Source organism: Mchenga conophoros, linkage group LG20, assembly GCF_057382185.1.
Source record: "Mchenga conophoros isolate Kocher_MC1m ecotype Shallow Benthic linkage group LG20, M_conophoros_male_GT1.1, whole genome shotgun sequence".
Taxonomy (NCBI): Eukaryota; Metazoa; Chordata; class Actinopteri; order Cichliformes; family Cichlidae; genus Mchenga; species Mchenga conophoros.
In genome coordinates, this window is record NC_140545.1 from 29,190,041 (window position 1) to 29,204,780 (window position 14,740).

At 42.1% G+C, this 14,740-nt stretch overlaps 2 protein-coding genes across 3 annotated transcripts; both read right to left on the minus strand.

The window, feature by feature from the left end:
* Positions 1 to 3,718: 3,718 nt before the first annotated feature.
* Positions 3,719 to 5,155, minus strand: LOC146551045 (uncharacterized). Its single transcript, XM_085260605.1, has 2 exons — positions 4,915 to 5,155; positions 3,719 to 4,797 (listed from the first exon to the last, which is right to left on the minus strand). Exons 1-2 carry the CDS (start codon positions 5,153 to 5,155, stop codon positions 3,719 to 3,721), a joined length of 1,320 nt encoding a protein of 439 aa, XP_085116731.1.
* A 2,364-nt stretch (positions 5,156 to 7,519) lies between these two features.
* Positions 7,520 to 13,214, minus strand: LOC146551046 (uncharacterized). 2 transcript variants are annotated; one of them, XM_085258945.1, is made up of 4 exons: positions 13,081 to 13,214; positions 10,935 to 11,279; positions 10,559 to 10,732; positions 9,049 to 9,181 (listed from the first exon to the last, which is right to left on the minus strand). In XM_085258945.1, the coding sequence occupies exons 1-4, from the start codon at positions 13,121 to 13,123 to the stop codon at positions 9,177 to 9,179; spliced, it is 567 nt and encodes a 188-aa protein (XP_085115071.1). In that variant the 5' UTR covers positions 13,124 to 13,214; the 3' UTR covers positions 9,049 to 9,176. The 2 variants fall into 2 exon arrangements, with proteins under 2 accessions (XP_085115072.1, XP_085115071.1); XM_085258946.1 differs by lacking the exon at positions 13,081 to 13,214 and having other exon boundaries at positions 7,520 to 9,181; positions 10,935 to 11,106.
* Between the last annotated feature and the right edge of the window lie 1,526 nt (positions 13,215 to 14,740).

Consider the following 14,740-nt stretch of genomic DNA (forward strand, 5'->3'; position numbering starts at 1 on the left):
ATCTCTGCTGTGATTAGATGGAAATTGTGTTGTTTAAACTAATTTTAATTTCCATTTATTATAAGAGAATTTGAAGCAACATGTGTTGGCTTACCGTCTGCTGCTAAATTGTTTTGCTACATTGTGCAACATCAGCTACAAGCGATAATCAAACACTTTTATAGAGATTGACAGACCACGTGACTTTCGCGCACTGCATGCCAGTAACTCGTGGCAAAACGATCCAAGCGCCGCATCAAATGCACGCATTTGCAGCACCGCAAGAAGTTCATTGTCGGTTCCAATACACTTTTGTGACTTTGTTGTGTGGACAACAGAAGCTTGTGTTATTACACGTGTGATGCCAGATGTAGACTTGTGGGCTAAAATGCTGCCTGTCGCTCAGGATTTCTTCTACAAAGTTGTGATGCCTGAGCTCTTGGCCAATCACTACACTGGTCCAGAACCCAGTGTTTCACAAGGGCCACATTCCATGGATGTTACCGTGACAAAAAAAAAACGAAAGAAAATAGCTTGCATAGAAAACTAACCAGACAGTATTTCAATTACACCCGTTCAGAGACAACTCTCTTATATTGAAGGACTTTATTGTGATTTCATGTTTAGTGTCACTTTAAGGTGGACCCATCTTCCTGTACTCTGCACTCTATGGTTTGTGTTACCTGGTGTTCTGTCACTCACAGTGAATTATAAGATGTTTACATTGCTATAAATGTCTGTCACAACAGTCATACTTTGTTGTAAATATTTGCCGATTTGCACCACTGCACTTTACAGCTGTGCTGTAAATTATCTCTTTATGTCCAGAATGGGCCGACGCAATCTCTTTCTTTTCAGTTTGTACTAATATACAGTGTCAGAACCAATACAAATAAAGTAAGTGTTGCACAAGTCTTTCATCAGGACTGTCTTTATTTATAACTGACAACAGTGTTACATGTTACTATTGAAGCTGTCACGGACCCAGTTCCAGGGATTCGGGGTCTGTGAGCAGTGTGGACTATTATTATTATCGTGGTTATTGTGATTATTGTTATTATGGTTGTGTCCGCTGTCCTGCTTTCCGTGTTGGTGTACTGTCAGGTGTTTGTGTGTGTGTGTGTGTGTGTGTGTGAGGGTGCGGTCGTGGCAGGCACTTTTAGGCCTGGTGGGTGTGGCCCTGCCAGCTGACCGGTCCCACCCAGGAATCCACACACCTGGCGCCGATCAAGCCTCGTCAGAGGAGCTTCAAAACAGTGTGGCTGAGAGCTCCTCGACGCTGGATCGTTGAGTGACTTCCCGAGGAATTGTGGCGACCAGGAGGCAGCACACGGAGAGTACACAGGGAACGGAGACAGAGCACGGAGCACGGGCTAAAGGAGAAGACACGGAACGGGAGTTGGGATCGCACGGGGGATTTATTGTTGTTTGGATTGTCACCACTGTAAATAAACACTGTTGCACTGTAGAGTCCTGCATTTTGGATCCTCCTTTCCCCACATCCCCACGGTCTGCCAGCGAGACCGTGACAGAACGATCCAGCCATTATGGGCCCAGCGGACTCAAGGACCGTCTCACAGGAGGAATTGCTCGCCCAGCTCTGGAAATACTGTCGGAGCATTATCCAGGCGGCAGATCCACATCAGAGACACTTACAGGTCGTATTTTTTGATTCCTTCTTATCATCAATCACCTCATCTGTGAGCTTTTTGGACATTAAGAGACTAATTTCGATTATAACCACGCTGAGGGAAAGTTCCTGTTTTGAGCTGTTTGGTTTGGGCTGTCCGGGCGAGGAGGATGTGGCAAACTCCCTGGGAGCCTTTGCTGCCTATTTCTTTTTTCATAGGCTGATAGCCTCCCCGCCGTCGCTTGCAGCTCGCTTGTTGGACCCTCCATTGCGGGGGAAACGTTTCACTCGCCCTCTGCACCTCACCCCATCTCCACTCACCTCTGCGGCACCTGCTGAGTCGGCGGACCAAGGACCGGCGGCTCAAAATCACACAGCTGCTCTCCTGTCCGGCCAGCTGGTGGACCCTCAGCCTGATACGCCGGCCCCGGCATCGTTAAAGAAGCGACGCTTGCGCCGCCGGCGTGCCTCACCGCAGCCAGACTCTAAAGCTTTCCTACAGCCAGCTGTGTTGGAGGCTGGTATGCCTGCTGGAACTACTCTGCCACCACATCCACCGCCTGCTGCTGCCATGTCACCATCGTCACCGCCAGGTGACCGGTTCAGTGTGCAGGGGGATCCCGCGCCGCGGCCGGAGGAGCACAGCGAGCCGGAGGAGCTCAGCATGCCCGAGCGGGAGCTCAGCGAGCGGGAGGAGCCCGCGTCGCCAGCTGTGGAGCTCAGCGTGCCCGAGCGGGAGCTCGGCGAGCCGGAGGAGCTCAGCGTGCCCGAGCGGGAGCTCGGCGAGCCGGAGGAGCTCAGCGAGCTAACGCCGGAGGAGCACTGTGAGCCGGAGCAGCCCAGCGAGCCACCCACTGAGAAGCCCGCACTGCTGCTGACGGACCTCAACGAGCCGGAGGAACCGGCGTTGCCAGCAGAGGAGCTCAGCGAGCCTGGTGAGCCCGCGCTGCCACCGGAGGAGCTTGGAGGTCCGGAGGGATCCGCTGAGCCAGAGCTGGCGGTCTGCGTGCCGGAGGGGCCGCCACGTCCTGAAGCCCGGCCGCCACGTCCTGCAGCCCGGCCGGTACATCGGGTATCGTGCGTTGTGCGGAGGCGGAAGCAGCAACGCCGCCGCCACCGGACCCGTGGCAGGCCGCCGGAGCAGTCACACTGCCGCCACCGGACCCGTGGCCGCCCGCCGGAGCTGCAACGCCGTTGCCACCGGATCCGTGGCAGGCCGCCTGAAGCGTTCTGCTTCCATCACGGGGTTGGAGGTAGGCCGCCAGAACTGTTTTCCCACCATGGCAGTGATTGGACTGTTGAACTGGGGTTTTCCGGCCCTCCGTCCTGTTTTCCCCCCGCCGCCCGCCCTGGGTTGGTTTTCCTGTTTTTTGTTTGTTTTGTTTTGGGGTCGCCAGGAGTCGACCCTTAGAGGGGGGGTACTGTCACGGACCCAGTTCCAGGGATTCGGGGTCCGTGAGCAGTGTGGACTATTATTATTATCGTGGTTATTGTGATTATTGTTATTATGGTTGTGTCCGCTGTCCTGCTTTCCGTGTTGGTGTACTGTCAGGTGTTTATGTGCATGTGTGTGTGTGTGTGTGTGTGTGTGAGGGTGCGGTCGTGGCAGGCACTTTTAGGCCTGGTGGGTGTGGCCCTGCCAGCTGACCGGTCCCACCCAGGAATCCACACAACTGGCGCCGATCAAGCCTCATCAGAGGAGCTTCAAAACAGTGTGGCTGAGAGCTCCTCGACGCTGGATCGTTGAGTGACTTCCCGTGTGGCGACCAGGAGGCAGCACACAGAGAGTACACAGGGAACGGAGACAGAGCACGGAGCACGGGCTAAAGGAGAAGACACGGAACGGGAGTTGGGATCGCACGGGGGATTTATTGTTGTTTGGATTGTCACCACTGTAAATAAACACTGTTGCACTGTAGAGTCCTGCATTTTGGGTCCTCCTTTCCCCACATCCCCACGGTCTGCCAGCGAGACCGTGACAGAAGCTTACAGGACAAAGGCAAAATAGTATACCGTTGTGCATTATTTGCTGATTTGTATAAAAAAACAGCTGCACAACAAAACAATAACAACCACAACAAACAATTGATACAACAAATTGGAAAACAGTTATTCATCACTTGCATGCTTCACAACAACACTTGGGCACATATTTGTGAGCGCACATGACACAGCGATTATCTTATCCAGCAAAGTCATGTTCTCACCTTCACATGGCACCACAAAACCTAAACGGATGGTGTCATTTAGGATAGTGTACTTGGACCGTAGACAGCCTATAACGCGTTCAACATGGATCCTGACATGTGCCAGTTTTCGTGTGTCCTCCACATCTTTTGCTTGTAGCTGACTACGACCCCGTGTAAATGCTGGGATTTTTAAAGTGGCACCCATTAAGGCAACACTTTCCTTGATATCAAAACCCCGGTCAGCGAGCACTGTGTCCCCAGGTGACAGCTTCTGTAGAAAGCCAGATGTTTCAGCTATTCGTTTATCGCTGGTACGCCCTCCCCATCCTTTAGAAATGAAAGAGATGGTCCCTTGTGGTGTGATGCCAATGAGATATTTCATTGTGTGTCTACTTTTGTATGTGGAATACGTCTCCGCCATGGCGCATAAATTTTGTGCTCTCTCTATGAACAGTTCAAAACAGTCAATAACTGTCACCCGGTCACCAAACATCTCAACATACTGGTGTGGCATACTGGCCTGTATGCAATGTCTTCCCGGCCAGTGCACCAGTGGACTGAGGTGAGCGTATAGCACATTTACAGTAATGTTAAATACAGTGGATGTGGTTGTCCGGCTAATATCAAAGAGGTGTGCAATATGTGCAATTGGAAGGTTGAGTCTTAAACGCATGAGAGTCAACAAGAGCATCTGAAACTGGGAAATTTTCCTGTCAGTGTCTGGCAAGCTCGGGCTGATTTGTTGTAGCACCCCCATTAATAAAGCAAAAGAAGGCAGCCCTGTGTAGAATTTAACTTTAGAGTTGTTATCTTTCAAGAATTCCATGTCTAATTTCCTTTTGGACAGTTCTTTTTGTAATATTAGGTTTTCTTCCTGCAGGTGTGCTATTTCTTGTAACCTTAGAGAACACATTTTACAGTCCTGCAGATCTTCATCCTCGTGCTGTGGAGTTATCTGCTGTGGTTGGATCTCAGCTGTAGTTTCCGTAGTGACAGGTGCTGAAAAACACACATGCATACAGACAAAGACAAGATCATTTTATGATCAAAGGAGCATAGCGCGATGATTTCTGTTCAGCGCCAAATAAGACGTATTAACTACTACAAAACACTTACCTTTGTGGAAATGCTTGGAGCAGACTAACATGTGAGGTGGAGTGTTTTCGAACGTTATATTAGGTCTTCGGATAGCGGCAATCCAGGCCATCCGTCGCCTCTTCTTGACTTCGGAGACATGGCTTGGAATATTTCTGCTCCACGCCGGAATCCGATAAAAACCAATCGCTTTACCCGTCGGCTTCACGCGGCTGTTGCTCGCCCGGCTTGTGCAGTTAATAATACAACAGCTTCTTGCCATTTTTGGTTTCTTTTTATCGCTGTGTAACTGATTTCAATTGAAAGCCTGTGTGCGCTAGTAGCTCTTGCCACGAGTTACCACAATCCTTTGCGGTTTTCCCCTTGAATGACGTCACATTTTCAATCTCTATTCTATGCCACTTCTGCATGAGAACTTATCTGACTCAACAGCACAACCTTGTGGGGTAAATTGTGCAGTGCACACCTTAAACTTTGCAGGTCAGGCCAGCGCAGGCAGGGTTAAACCGACAGTTTTCATTGTCAGTTTTTACATTTATGTTAGGCTACTTTTAATTAACTGCTTTAGCCCACTTACAATGAAAATTTAAAAAAATCTTGTTCATGACCTGTGTAGTATGTAGAACTTAAAATTTTAAATAACCTGGCACCTAGTTATCTGATTGACCTTCTTAATTTATATATCCCCACAAGGGCACTCAGATCCTCTAATCAGGGGCTCCTAATGCAACCAATGTCTCGACTAAAGACGAAAGGGGATCGTGCCTTTGCTTTTGCTGCACCAAAACTTTGGAACAGCTTGCCAGTTGATGTCCGTGCGTCGGAAACTATTCAATCTTTCAAGTCACGGTTAAAAACCCATTTGTTTAAGCTCGCCTTTCAAACTACTTAGTATAATTTCCTCCCGGTTCGTGCTTGTAATAATATTACCATCCTATAACTGTATTTGTTTGTTGTTGACTGTTCTCTTTTGTTGTAAATCTGCAAATATGGCTCGTCTGTGAAGCACTTTGTTGTACCTGTGACTCTTAAATGTGCTATAGAAATAAAATTGAAATTGAAATTGAAATTGAAACTCCAATTTCGAAAACACAACTTTCTTTTCTTTCTTTTTTTTTTTAATAAAGCTCTGACTTGTATTATGAGTATGAGTCTGTGGTCTGGGAGAGAGTCCTGTAACTCTGTCTGCAAAATACAGTATATAATGACCAATGCTGGGCAGTTAATTATATAGTTATTTCTTCAAAAAAGTTACTGAGTTTGGCAAACAACAAAGTTTTTTTGCAGCTATTTTTTTTTAAATGCAGCCAAGGCATTTTTAAATAAACATTTCAAACTATTTACAGAACAATCAGCTGTTCTGCATCAAATCTGATGCCACACAAATTATTTGTGCCACTCCAAAAATAATTTCTGTCCACTATGAGATAAAGAAGAACAACAGCCTGATACCTGCAGGCCTGACAACAGGAGATGTGTCACTCCTGTCACTCCTGTAACATTCAGCAGTCGCCTCATTGTTCGGACACACACAATAAAACTATTGACTACACTACACACTAACTACACAAGATTTGCGCTAAACGTCTCAAATCTCTCACATCTCAAAGCACCGCCGTCACTCCTAAAACTTCCCCCCGTTTCTTAACAACTAGATGCCATGTTGCCATATCATTTTTCGATTGGTCGACATGGTACTTTTTTGGACGAATAGGAAAGGGACAGGGGGGTGGGGTTTGTTTTTGCTCACAGGTGGAGAGTGCTTTCAAGCCTTTTTTTTTTTTTTTAAATGCCGTTTTTACCGTTTCTTCCTGCAGTAAATATAAACAACGACAGTATTCAGGAAGAAAACCAAACATTGCATTTTTTTTTATCATAACTCTGGTTTTACGTGGCCGATCAACAGAATTTAAAAACTGGTATAAAGTCCACACTTTTTCCGTCAATTTTTCCGTCTGTCCTGCTCACATCTCCAATGGTTGTACACGTTGTCATTAACGTGGCTTCACTCCACATCAGCCACACCGCTTTGCTCGCTAAAACACCGGTGTCGGCGCTTAAGGACGCTGTCATAGCCTGTCAACGACCTTGATTGGCTGCATATATAGGCATCATTGGCTGGACTATGGGATAAGGTGGCATCGTTCTAATCCCATATGGGAGCAGCCAGTCACTCACTGACTAACACTGCAAAACAGAATTGTTAAAGTTTTAATTTTAATTTAAATTCAGGTTAGATTTTTTTTGTGCACAACGCAGAATTTATGTGCGCAGAGACCGTGCCAGCAGTGCGCAATTGCGCACGTGCGCAGCTTAGAGGGAACATTGCTTGCATGCCATACAAATGTGATAAACACACACACACACACACACACGCACACACACGCACACACACACACGCACACACACACACACACACACACACACACACACACACACACTTGCGTTGTATTGTAGTTCTACAGTATGATAACAGGTCCTGTAGTTCCAACAGCTACATTGGAGAATAAATTGCCTTTCAGTGCAGACACTGAAGAAATGTGTATCCAGACTTGGAGTATTTTTATTGAGAAAACACATGTTATGTACTTCTTTTGATCGTTCATTTCCTTGAAACACATCAAAATATTCTTACATTTTATTTATTTAAATAGTATAATCCTTCCAGTGAAATATTATTTTACAGCAACACTGTAAAAAATACATTAACATTGTTCAATAAAACATAAATCCATCCATCCATCCATCCATCAATTCGCTTCCGCTTATCCTTGTCAGGGTCGCGGGGGGCGCTGGAGCCTATCCCTGCTGTCATAGGGCGAGAGGAGGGGTACACCCTGGACAGGTCGCCAGTCACACAGGGGCAGACAACCATTCGCACTCACTTTCCCTCGCACATTCACACCTAGTGGCAATTTGGATTATCCAATTAACCTATCCCCACATATTAAAACATAAATATAAAACCAATTTTAAATAAGAAAACGTATGTGCAAATGCAATATCTCAGAAAAATAATAATGTAATATTATTAAGATTATATAGTAATACGTATTTAGTTACTCTTAGTATGAGTGAATGATATGTGAGCCTTATTTAGACTGATTGGGACCTGATGAATGGAAAATCAAAGAATTACCTGATTATTTTTTTTGTACCTGATTTTTGTTTCTGAGAATAATGAGATCCACATAAGAGGACATTTGTTTTAAATTTCGATAGAACAGCGGCAGTATAATGTCCTCGTAAGTGGATCTCTGGCCCTTGTAGAGCAAAATTGGGTATTTTGGTGTCGACAACCCAAAATGTATTTTCCACATATGTGGATGTCAGGTCCTTGGAGGTTAGAGAATGTATATGAAAGATGGATGTAGCCACCATGACAGCTTGTCAACCACCTGCTTGTAGCAGGTCACAGTTTATTTCTGCTGTGATTTTATACACAGGTAAAAGTTGTTTAGGACCAGGATGGCTTTGGTGAGAGTAAACTGGAATAATAACATAATATAATAACAATTTCTTTGCTTTTGTTTTGTTTTGCAGCTTCCTTAATTTGTTTCTTTTTAGTATCAGTTTTTTCAGGTCTGGTAAAAAACAAACAAACTACTATTTGATTAAAATAAATGCTTTTAAAATGATTAACCATGCACACCGTTAGCCAAAGTTATGGAGCATGAGTTGAGACAGAATGGTCTTGAGGTAAACCTCTATCCAGACTGTTAGCCACAGTAAAAAATACAATTAGGGATCTCTAATAATGCTGCATGATTACAGACACAGGCTTGGTTATAGGATTACTATCTGGAAATCCAACAGCTAAATGCAATGTACTACTCACAGGTCAGTTTGCAGAGCTTTATGCAACTGTCTCATTAAATCTGTCCTACAGAGTTTCTATGGAAATATTAATGGGAATAACAGGATTAGTTTTCTGTTAAGTTAAACTAAACTATCAACTACCATAAAGAAACATTTTTAACCTGAGATTAACTGATTGAAAGCACATTAATATTTGCAATAAACAGAAAAGAACATTCAGTTTTGTCTGAATTATAATCACTTGTTGATCTTTGTGAGAGGTAAAGTGCCATCAACAGCATTAATACTGTTTCTTAACTGCAGAGTACAGAGGAGGTGAAGCATCTGTGGTGAGGTTGGAAGGGCTGGTATGTACCAGAGGTGTGGAATAGACGACTTCATCCGTTTTACTACAGGATGTGTTGTTGGTGGCAGGAATGTTGGAAAAATCCACTTCAGCATAATTAACTTTATTCATGTCGTCTTCAGCCTGAAAGAAAAGTGAGATCAACCTTCAGACCCTTAAAAACGTGTTTGTAATTAAATAAAGGTTTATGGAGCTACAGCCTGAGACATCATTCTTTCTTGTACACATAAGTTGTACCCACATTTTGAGTGTGAAATCTTTAAAAACATAACCCTCAGCCATGTTTTCTGAATTGCTCTTTAAGTTATATCTAAACAAAAAGTAAACAAATGTCTCGTGAATAAAACGAAAGTGTTTGTACCTAATAAACTGAACTTACAGCGATAAAGCAGAACAAAAAGTGACAGGCTCTCATGTTAAGGTTCTGATGGTTTAATGCTGTTGTCTTCCTTCTTCACTTGTAAACCAGGAACCTTTCACTTCTCTTAATGATGAGACCCATTCGTCAGCTCTGCATTTCTACTTATTTATTTATATTATATCTCATGTTTTCTATACCCTGAAAAGATCTCACGTTGTTATCCTCATCCAAAATCACACATGTACCTGAGTGCTGAAAACTAGAAATTGACTGTATATGTACAGTACAGAGTACTGTACTCTGTACTGTACAGGGGGTTGGGAAGCGCATCTGTAACCGGAAGGTCGCCGGTTCGATCCCCGGGCTCTCTGTCCTGGTTGTTGTGTCCCTGGGCAAGACACTTTACCCTACCGCCTCCTGGTGATGGCCAGAGGGGCCGATGGCGCGATATGGCAGCCTCGCTTCTGTCAGTCTGCCCCAGGACAGCTGTGGCTACAACCGTAGCTTGTGATAATGTGAGAGAATGTGAGAGTGAATGAATAGTGGAATTGTAAAGCGCTTTGGGTGCCTTGAAAAGCGCTATATAAATCCAATCCATTATTATTATTATTATTACTGTTTTAACTATAATGATAATTATATCCATAGGAAACAAATGTCATCAGTGATATTTCAGAAAAATACAAACCCTTCATTTGTGTGCATTTTGTACTATTCAAAAATATCTCTGTTTCTGTATATTGAGGCCAATGCACAATGTTACGTCCCTTGGCTTTTTGCGTGAGCAGGCCATGATGTAATTATGCAACATGAAGCAACACTGATGTCGACACACCTGCTGCTTGGTCTGTGGCTTTTCGCCAGAGTCGGGGGACCACGGCATCATTTCTTGTAGCCATTTCCCTCAATGTCGGGTTTCAAAAATGGTGGTTTTGATTTTTGTGAACAAGGTGCTATCATAACTCATCGAGTGATGCCAAGTTCGGATCTCTTGGAAACCCGGCCGAGCAGGTACTGTTTTAATGCCTGGTACCCGAACCGTAACAAGTCTGTGCAGGTACTAATGGAAAAGGGTCTGAATAACCGAGATCATATCTACATCAGTATATTACATATTAAACATAAAATGTATAATGTACCTGAACTTGCAGGCGATCTCTGGGGCTGTTTTGAGGTTTCGGGGGACACTGATGAAACTCCAGCACTTTCTGAACTGAAGACTGAAGTCTCTGTTGTTGGTATTGCTTTTGTTGTTTTTGTTGTTTTTGTTGTTGATGTTGTTGTTGTTGCTGTTTCTGTTTTTGTTGTTGAGCCTGATGACAGAAATGTTAAAGTTGAAGTATACAAACAACATGAACAATGAAACAATGAGATTAAATCTTAAAAATTATGCTTAAAGCAGATTCAGTGTTTGCATGTAAGGTTTAGTTTGTGGTCATCAGTGGAACTTATAAAAACTAAATCTTAAGTTTATGTAAAGCAATGACATAAAAAAATATTTTTGCTGGAACTCACCTTCTGTGACAAGAATGTAAAACTCATGGCTCAGATCACCAAGCCAGGTTTTACTCAAACACATGTATGGTCCTGTGTCCGACTTTTTCAGCTGACCGATGCTCACATACAGAATATCAGATGACAGAACACCTTTTTCTACATACTGAATGCTGTATCTGTCATTTTTAGCTGCGTTCTCTGTTGTTTCAATTAGGATATTTCTTTTTTCACATTTTCCCTTACAGAAGAACTTCTTGGTTCCAGAGTAAGAAAATTTGCATTCAACTCTGATGTTTTCTCCTTCCATTCTTCTATAGGTGGGAATTCCTGTATTGACTTGACCAGCGTTTCCATCGTGCAGTGCTGTAGAAATGATGAACAGTCAATAGTTAATATGTACCCTGTAATATGTTATGAATAATACATTTTTGTACATTTAATTTAATTGAATTTATTCACTTTTATTCACTTCATGTGAACGGTCATAAATGTTTAGTTGAATTCACTAAATTCTTACTTTACTTGCAAAGTAAAGTAATTTTACAAACAGCAAATGTCATGTTTTTTCCTAATATCTCCACAAATCATCAGCTGAAGAAGACTCAGAGTTGAAGTTTTGTGTAAAAGCTAGAATATCATCTTGAGTTTTACTTGCTTCAGAATCCATCTTCGTCCGCTTTTCTGACCTCCGCACGTAAAATGAAGATGTGTTGCTGAACATTCAGAGACTTCGGGATATCAACACTCACGCAGTGTTGTTCCTTTTATGTTTCATATTTAACAAGTATGAAAAAAATAACATTGCTGTTGCATCATCTTCGAACAAAGAATGGTTAAACATAATTTACCACCAAACTGATCCACCTTCGTGTTCCCTTGCCAAATGCTCCTCAATCAAAGATTTCCTCACAAACAGACCTCAGTCAGTCAGACTGCCTCCAACTCTTCGCCCAACTGTCACTCAGCATCAAGTCTCCGCAGGGCTGTATTCTCAACCCCCTAATTTACTCCATGTACACACATATTTGTGCATCAATCCAACCAATGAACATCATCTTCAAGTATGCCGATGACACCACCGTGAATAGGCTCCTCTCTAATGGAGATTAGACAGCATACAGGGTGGAGGTAGAGAATGATTCCTGCTGAGGCTCAGAAAATAACCTGAAGCTGAACATCCTTAAATCAAAAGAACTCATAATGGACTTCAGGAGGCACAGACAGATCCCCAACCCTTTGATTATAAATGTTGAACAGGGGGAAATCTGTCTCCCCCTTTCTGGAAACCCACATTTCCACTGATCTCACCTGGACCCACAACACCAGCGTTCAAGTGAAGAAGGCCCAACAGTGGCTGCACTTTCTTTGTGTCCACACCCACACACACTAACACACGCACACGCACACACACACACACGCACAGACTAGAATAACAAACAAACGTTAAGACCAGTTTCCCTTTTTCCTTCCTTTGTGTTGCAAAGCGGTGAGGTTGAAACAACAGTGTGTACTTGTCAACTATAAATACATCCTTAAAATAAAATAAATAAAAAACAAGTGTATGCAGATATTTGGCTGTATATTCAACAACAATACAAGAAAATCAGGATAATTTCTTAAAAAAACTGAAATTATTGAAAAACAAAATAAACTGAAGTCGTGTTTAAATAAAAATGGGGAAGTTAAGTTGTACTTTCAGAGGCACTTACACCTCTGAACATGTTTAACCACAAACACTCTGACAAAGAAACACTGTTAAACTTTACAATTGTTCATCAAAGGTGCAAAACAGCTCCAACAGTCCAAATGTTAAGCCCAGCTTTTTTAGTTTTCCCAGTGTGTTGCAAAACAGTGATACTGTAAACTGTCGGTTCCCCATAAAAAATCTCAACTATAACACTACTCCTTAAAAACAAGTATATACGTGGAAATTTTATTAAATATTGAAGTGCAATGCAAAAAAATCTGGAGAATCTTTGGAAAAAAAAAAAAAAGATAACCTTAGGTAATAAAAAATGGAGCCATGCTTAAAAAAGGTTCCTGCATTGTTTATATTTGGGGAAGTTACCTCATATTTTTAACAAACGTCATGTTCCAATAAACATATTTAACCACATAAAGCAATGATATGCAAGAAGGAGTAATAATACAAAAATTTACTCACTGAGAAAGATGAAACAGACCGCAGTGCCACATACTGTCTTCATATTGCTTGTCTTATAAACCAGGAACTTCTCACTTCTCTTAATGATGGACTCCCTCCCCCACACACATCATACAGCTCTACACTTCTCCCCTTTGCTTTAACTTCTTGAACTGCAGAGTGAAGGATTCTGTGTTGGTTTAGCTTTTGTGTCTCATCACTTTTAAAGCTGCATTAGGCTGGATTTACATCCTTGGAGTCTAAACAAAGCCGCAAGCCAGATGGCTAGCAAGCTCAACACAAGAACGTGACACACTGCTGTAGAAATAATGATGGATGGATATGAATAAACAAAAATAATCAAAAGAGAAAGTCACAAAGATTATGAATTCAACCTTTTTGCTCACTAAAGATAGTCATTTACAACGAATATTTAATAAAGAATACGTAAGAAAGAATTTATAGACGCAAAGGACAAAAATAATGAATTGAAATAGAAAGAAAGCCAGCAAAAATAAAGATTAAGTAAAGACTAGAAAATTGGAATACAATTGAGTATTTAGATATATTCATATTTAAAATAGTTTTATTTTTTTTCAGTTGCGGTGTCGGTGGTCTTCAACTGTCTGAGAGCAAGGATTAAAATAAAACAGAATTCAAAATGAAATGCAGAAGAACATGAGATGACAGGTGACTCAACCTTTAGCTGAGTCATCAGCTTCCTGTTTTAAAGAAGGACACCTCTCAATACATTCCTGAAGTTCACAAAAACAAAAAGTAAATAAATGCATAAAATTGTTTGTAACCAGTGGGGGGATTAAAATAAGCATAGTCATTAGGGAAAGAGGATATTTTAAAATGTGTACTGGTAAACTTACACTCATCTTTCAGCAACGGTGAAACCAACATCTGTTGAACTGACTGGTCGTTAGGGAATTATTTCATATCTGATCAGCTCTAGAAGAATACCTGCTCCAGGGCAGGTTAGGTTTAATACCAGTTACCATGGTGATATACCCTGGTAAACTTTAAGAAGTGAAACTTTGTAGTACAGGAAATCCTCTTTTGCACTAGAGGCCTTTAGTAGGAGGCAAAAGTTCAGGAACATAGTGTAACATTCATTAAAGTACTGTGTACTGTGCAAGGTTAAAAGAAGTAGCCACAAAGGGACACAAAGGTCAACATCGATACTCTGTTATTAAAAATATTTATAACTCACCGCAGGTTTATAACAAAAATATTTTGATGACAATGACTGCATATTTTAGATTTACATAATTTTTTACATAGTGAACATAATCAATCAGATAAACTGGCTTTTGAATTCAGCCCACTGTACAATATGTTTCCTATGAAATAAGAACAGTGAAATAAGAATACAGAACCAAACTGAAAGAAGACAGTATAGGTCGTTTTTCAAATAAAACTACTGTTAGTACAAAACAACATAAACAAACAGCTTTTACTGAGAACAAGCTTCGTTCCAAAAAACTAAACATCCAGTCGGATAAAATTTACTGCATACAAAGTGTAAATAAAACATAAATATTCTGTTCCATCATCACATCATGTGAAGTCTTTTGTTTCACACTGCATTCACCGTGGCTTCCAAGTTAAACTTTGAATCATTTGTGAAAAAACCCTTCTCAAACACTTTGTTACGCCCCTCTGCAACCTCTAT

Excerpts from the sequence above, each read along its gene's own strand:
- LOC146551046 (XM_085258945.1), bottom strand. The coding sequence starts at position 13,123 with ATGAAGACAGTATGTGGCACTGCGGTCTGTTTCATCTTTCTCA. Across the intron at positions 11,280-13,080 it reads GGTCTGTTTCATCTTTCTCA|CACTGCACGATGGAAACGCT; the intron begins GTGAGTAAATTT and ends TCATTTCTACAG. Across the intron at positions 10,733-10,934 it reads TTACATTCTTGTCACAGAAG|GCTCAACAACAAAAACAGAA; the intron begins GTGAGTTCCAGC and ends TTCTGTCATCAG.
- LOC146551045 (XM_085260605.1), bottom strand. The coding sequence starts at position 5,155 with ATGGCAAGAAGCTGTTGTATTATTAACTGCACAAGCCGGGCGAGCAAC. Across the intron at positions 4,798-4,914 it reads CTCCAAGCATTTCCACAAAG|CACCTGTCACTACGGAAACT; the intron begins GTAAGTGTTTTG and ends TGTGTTTTTCAG.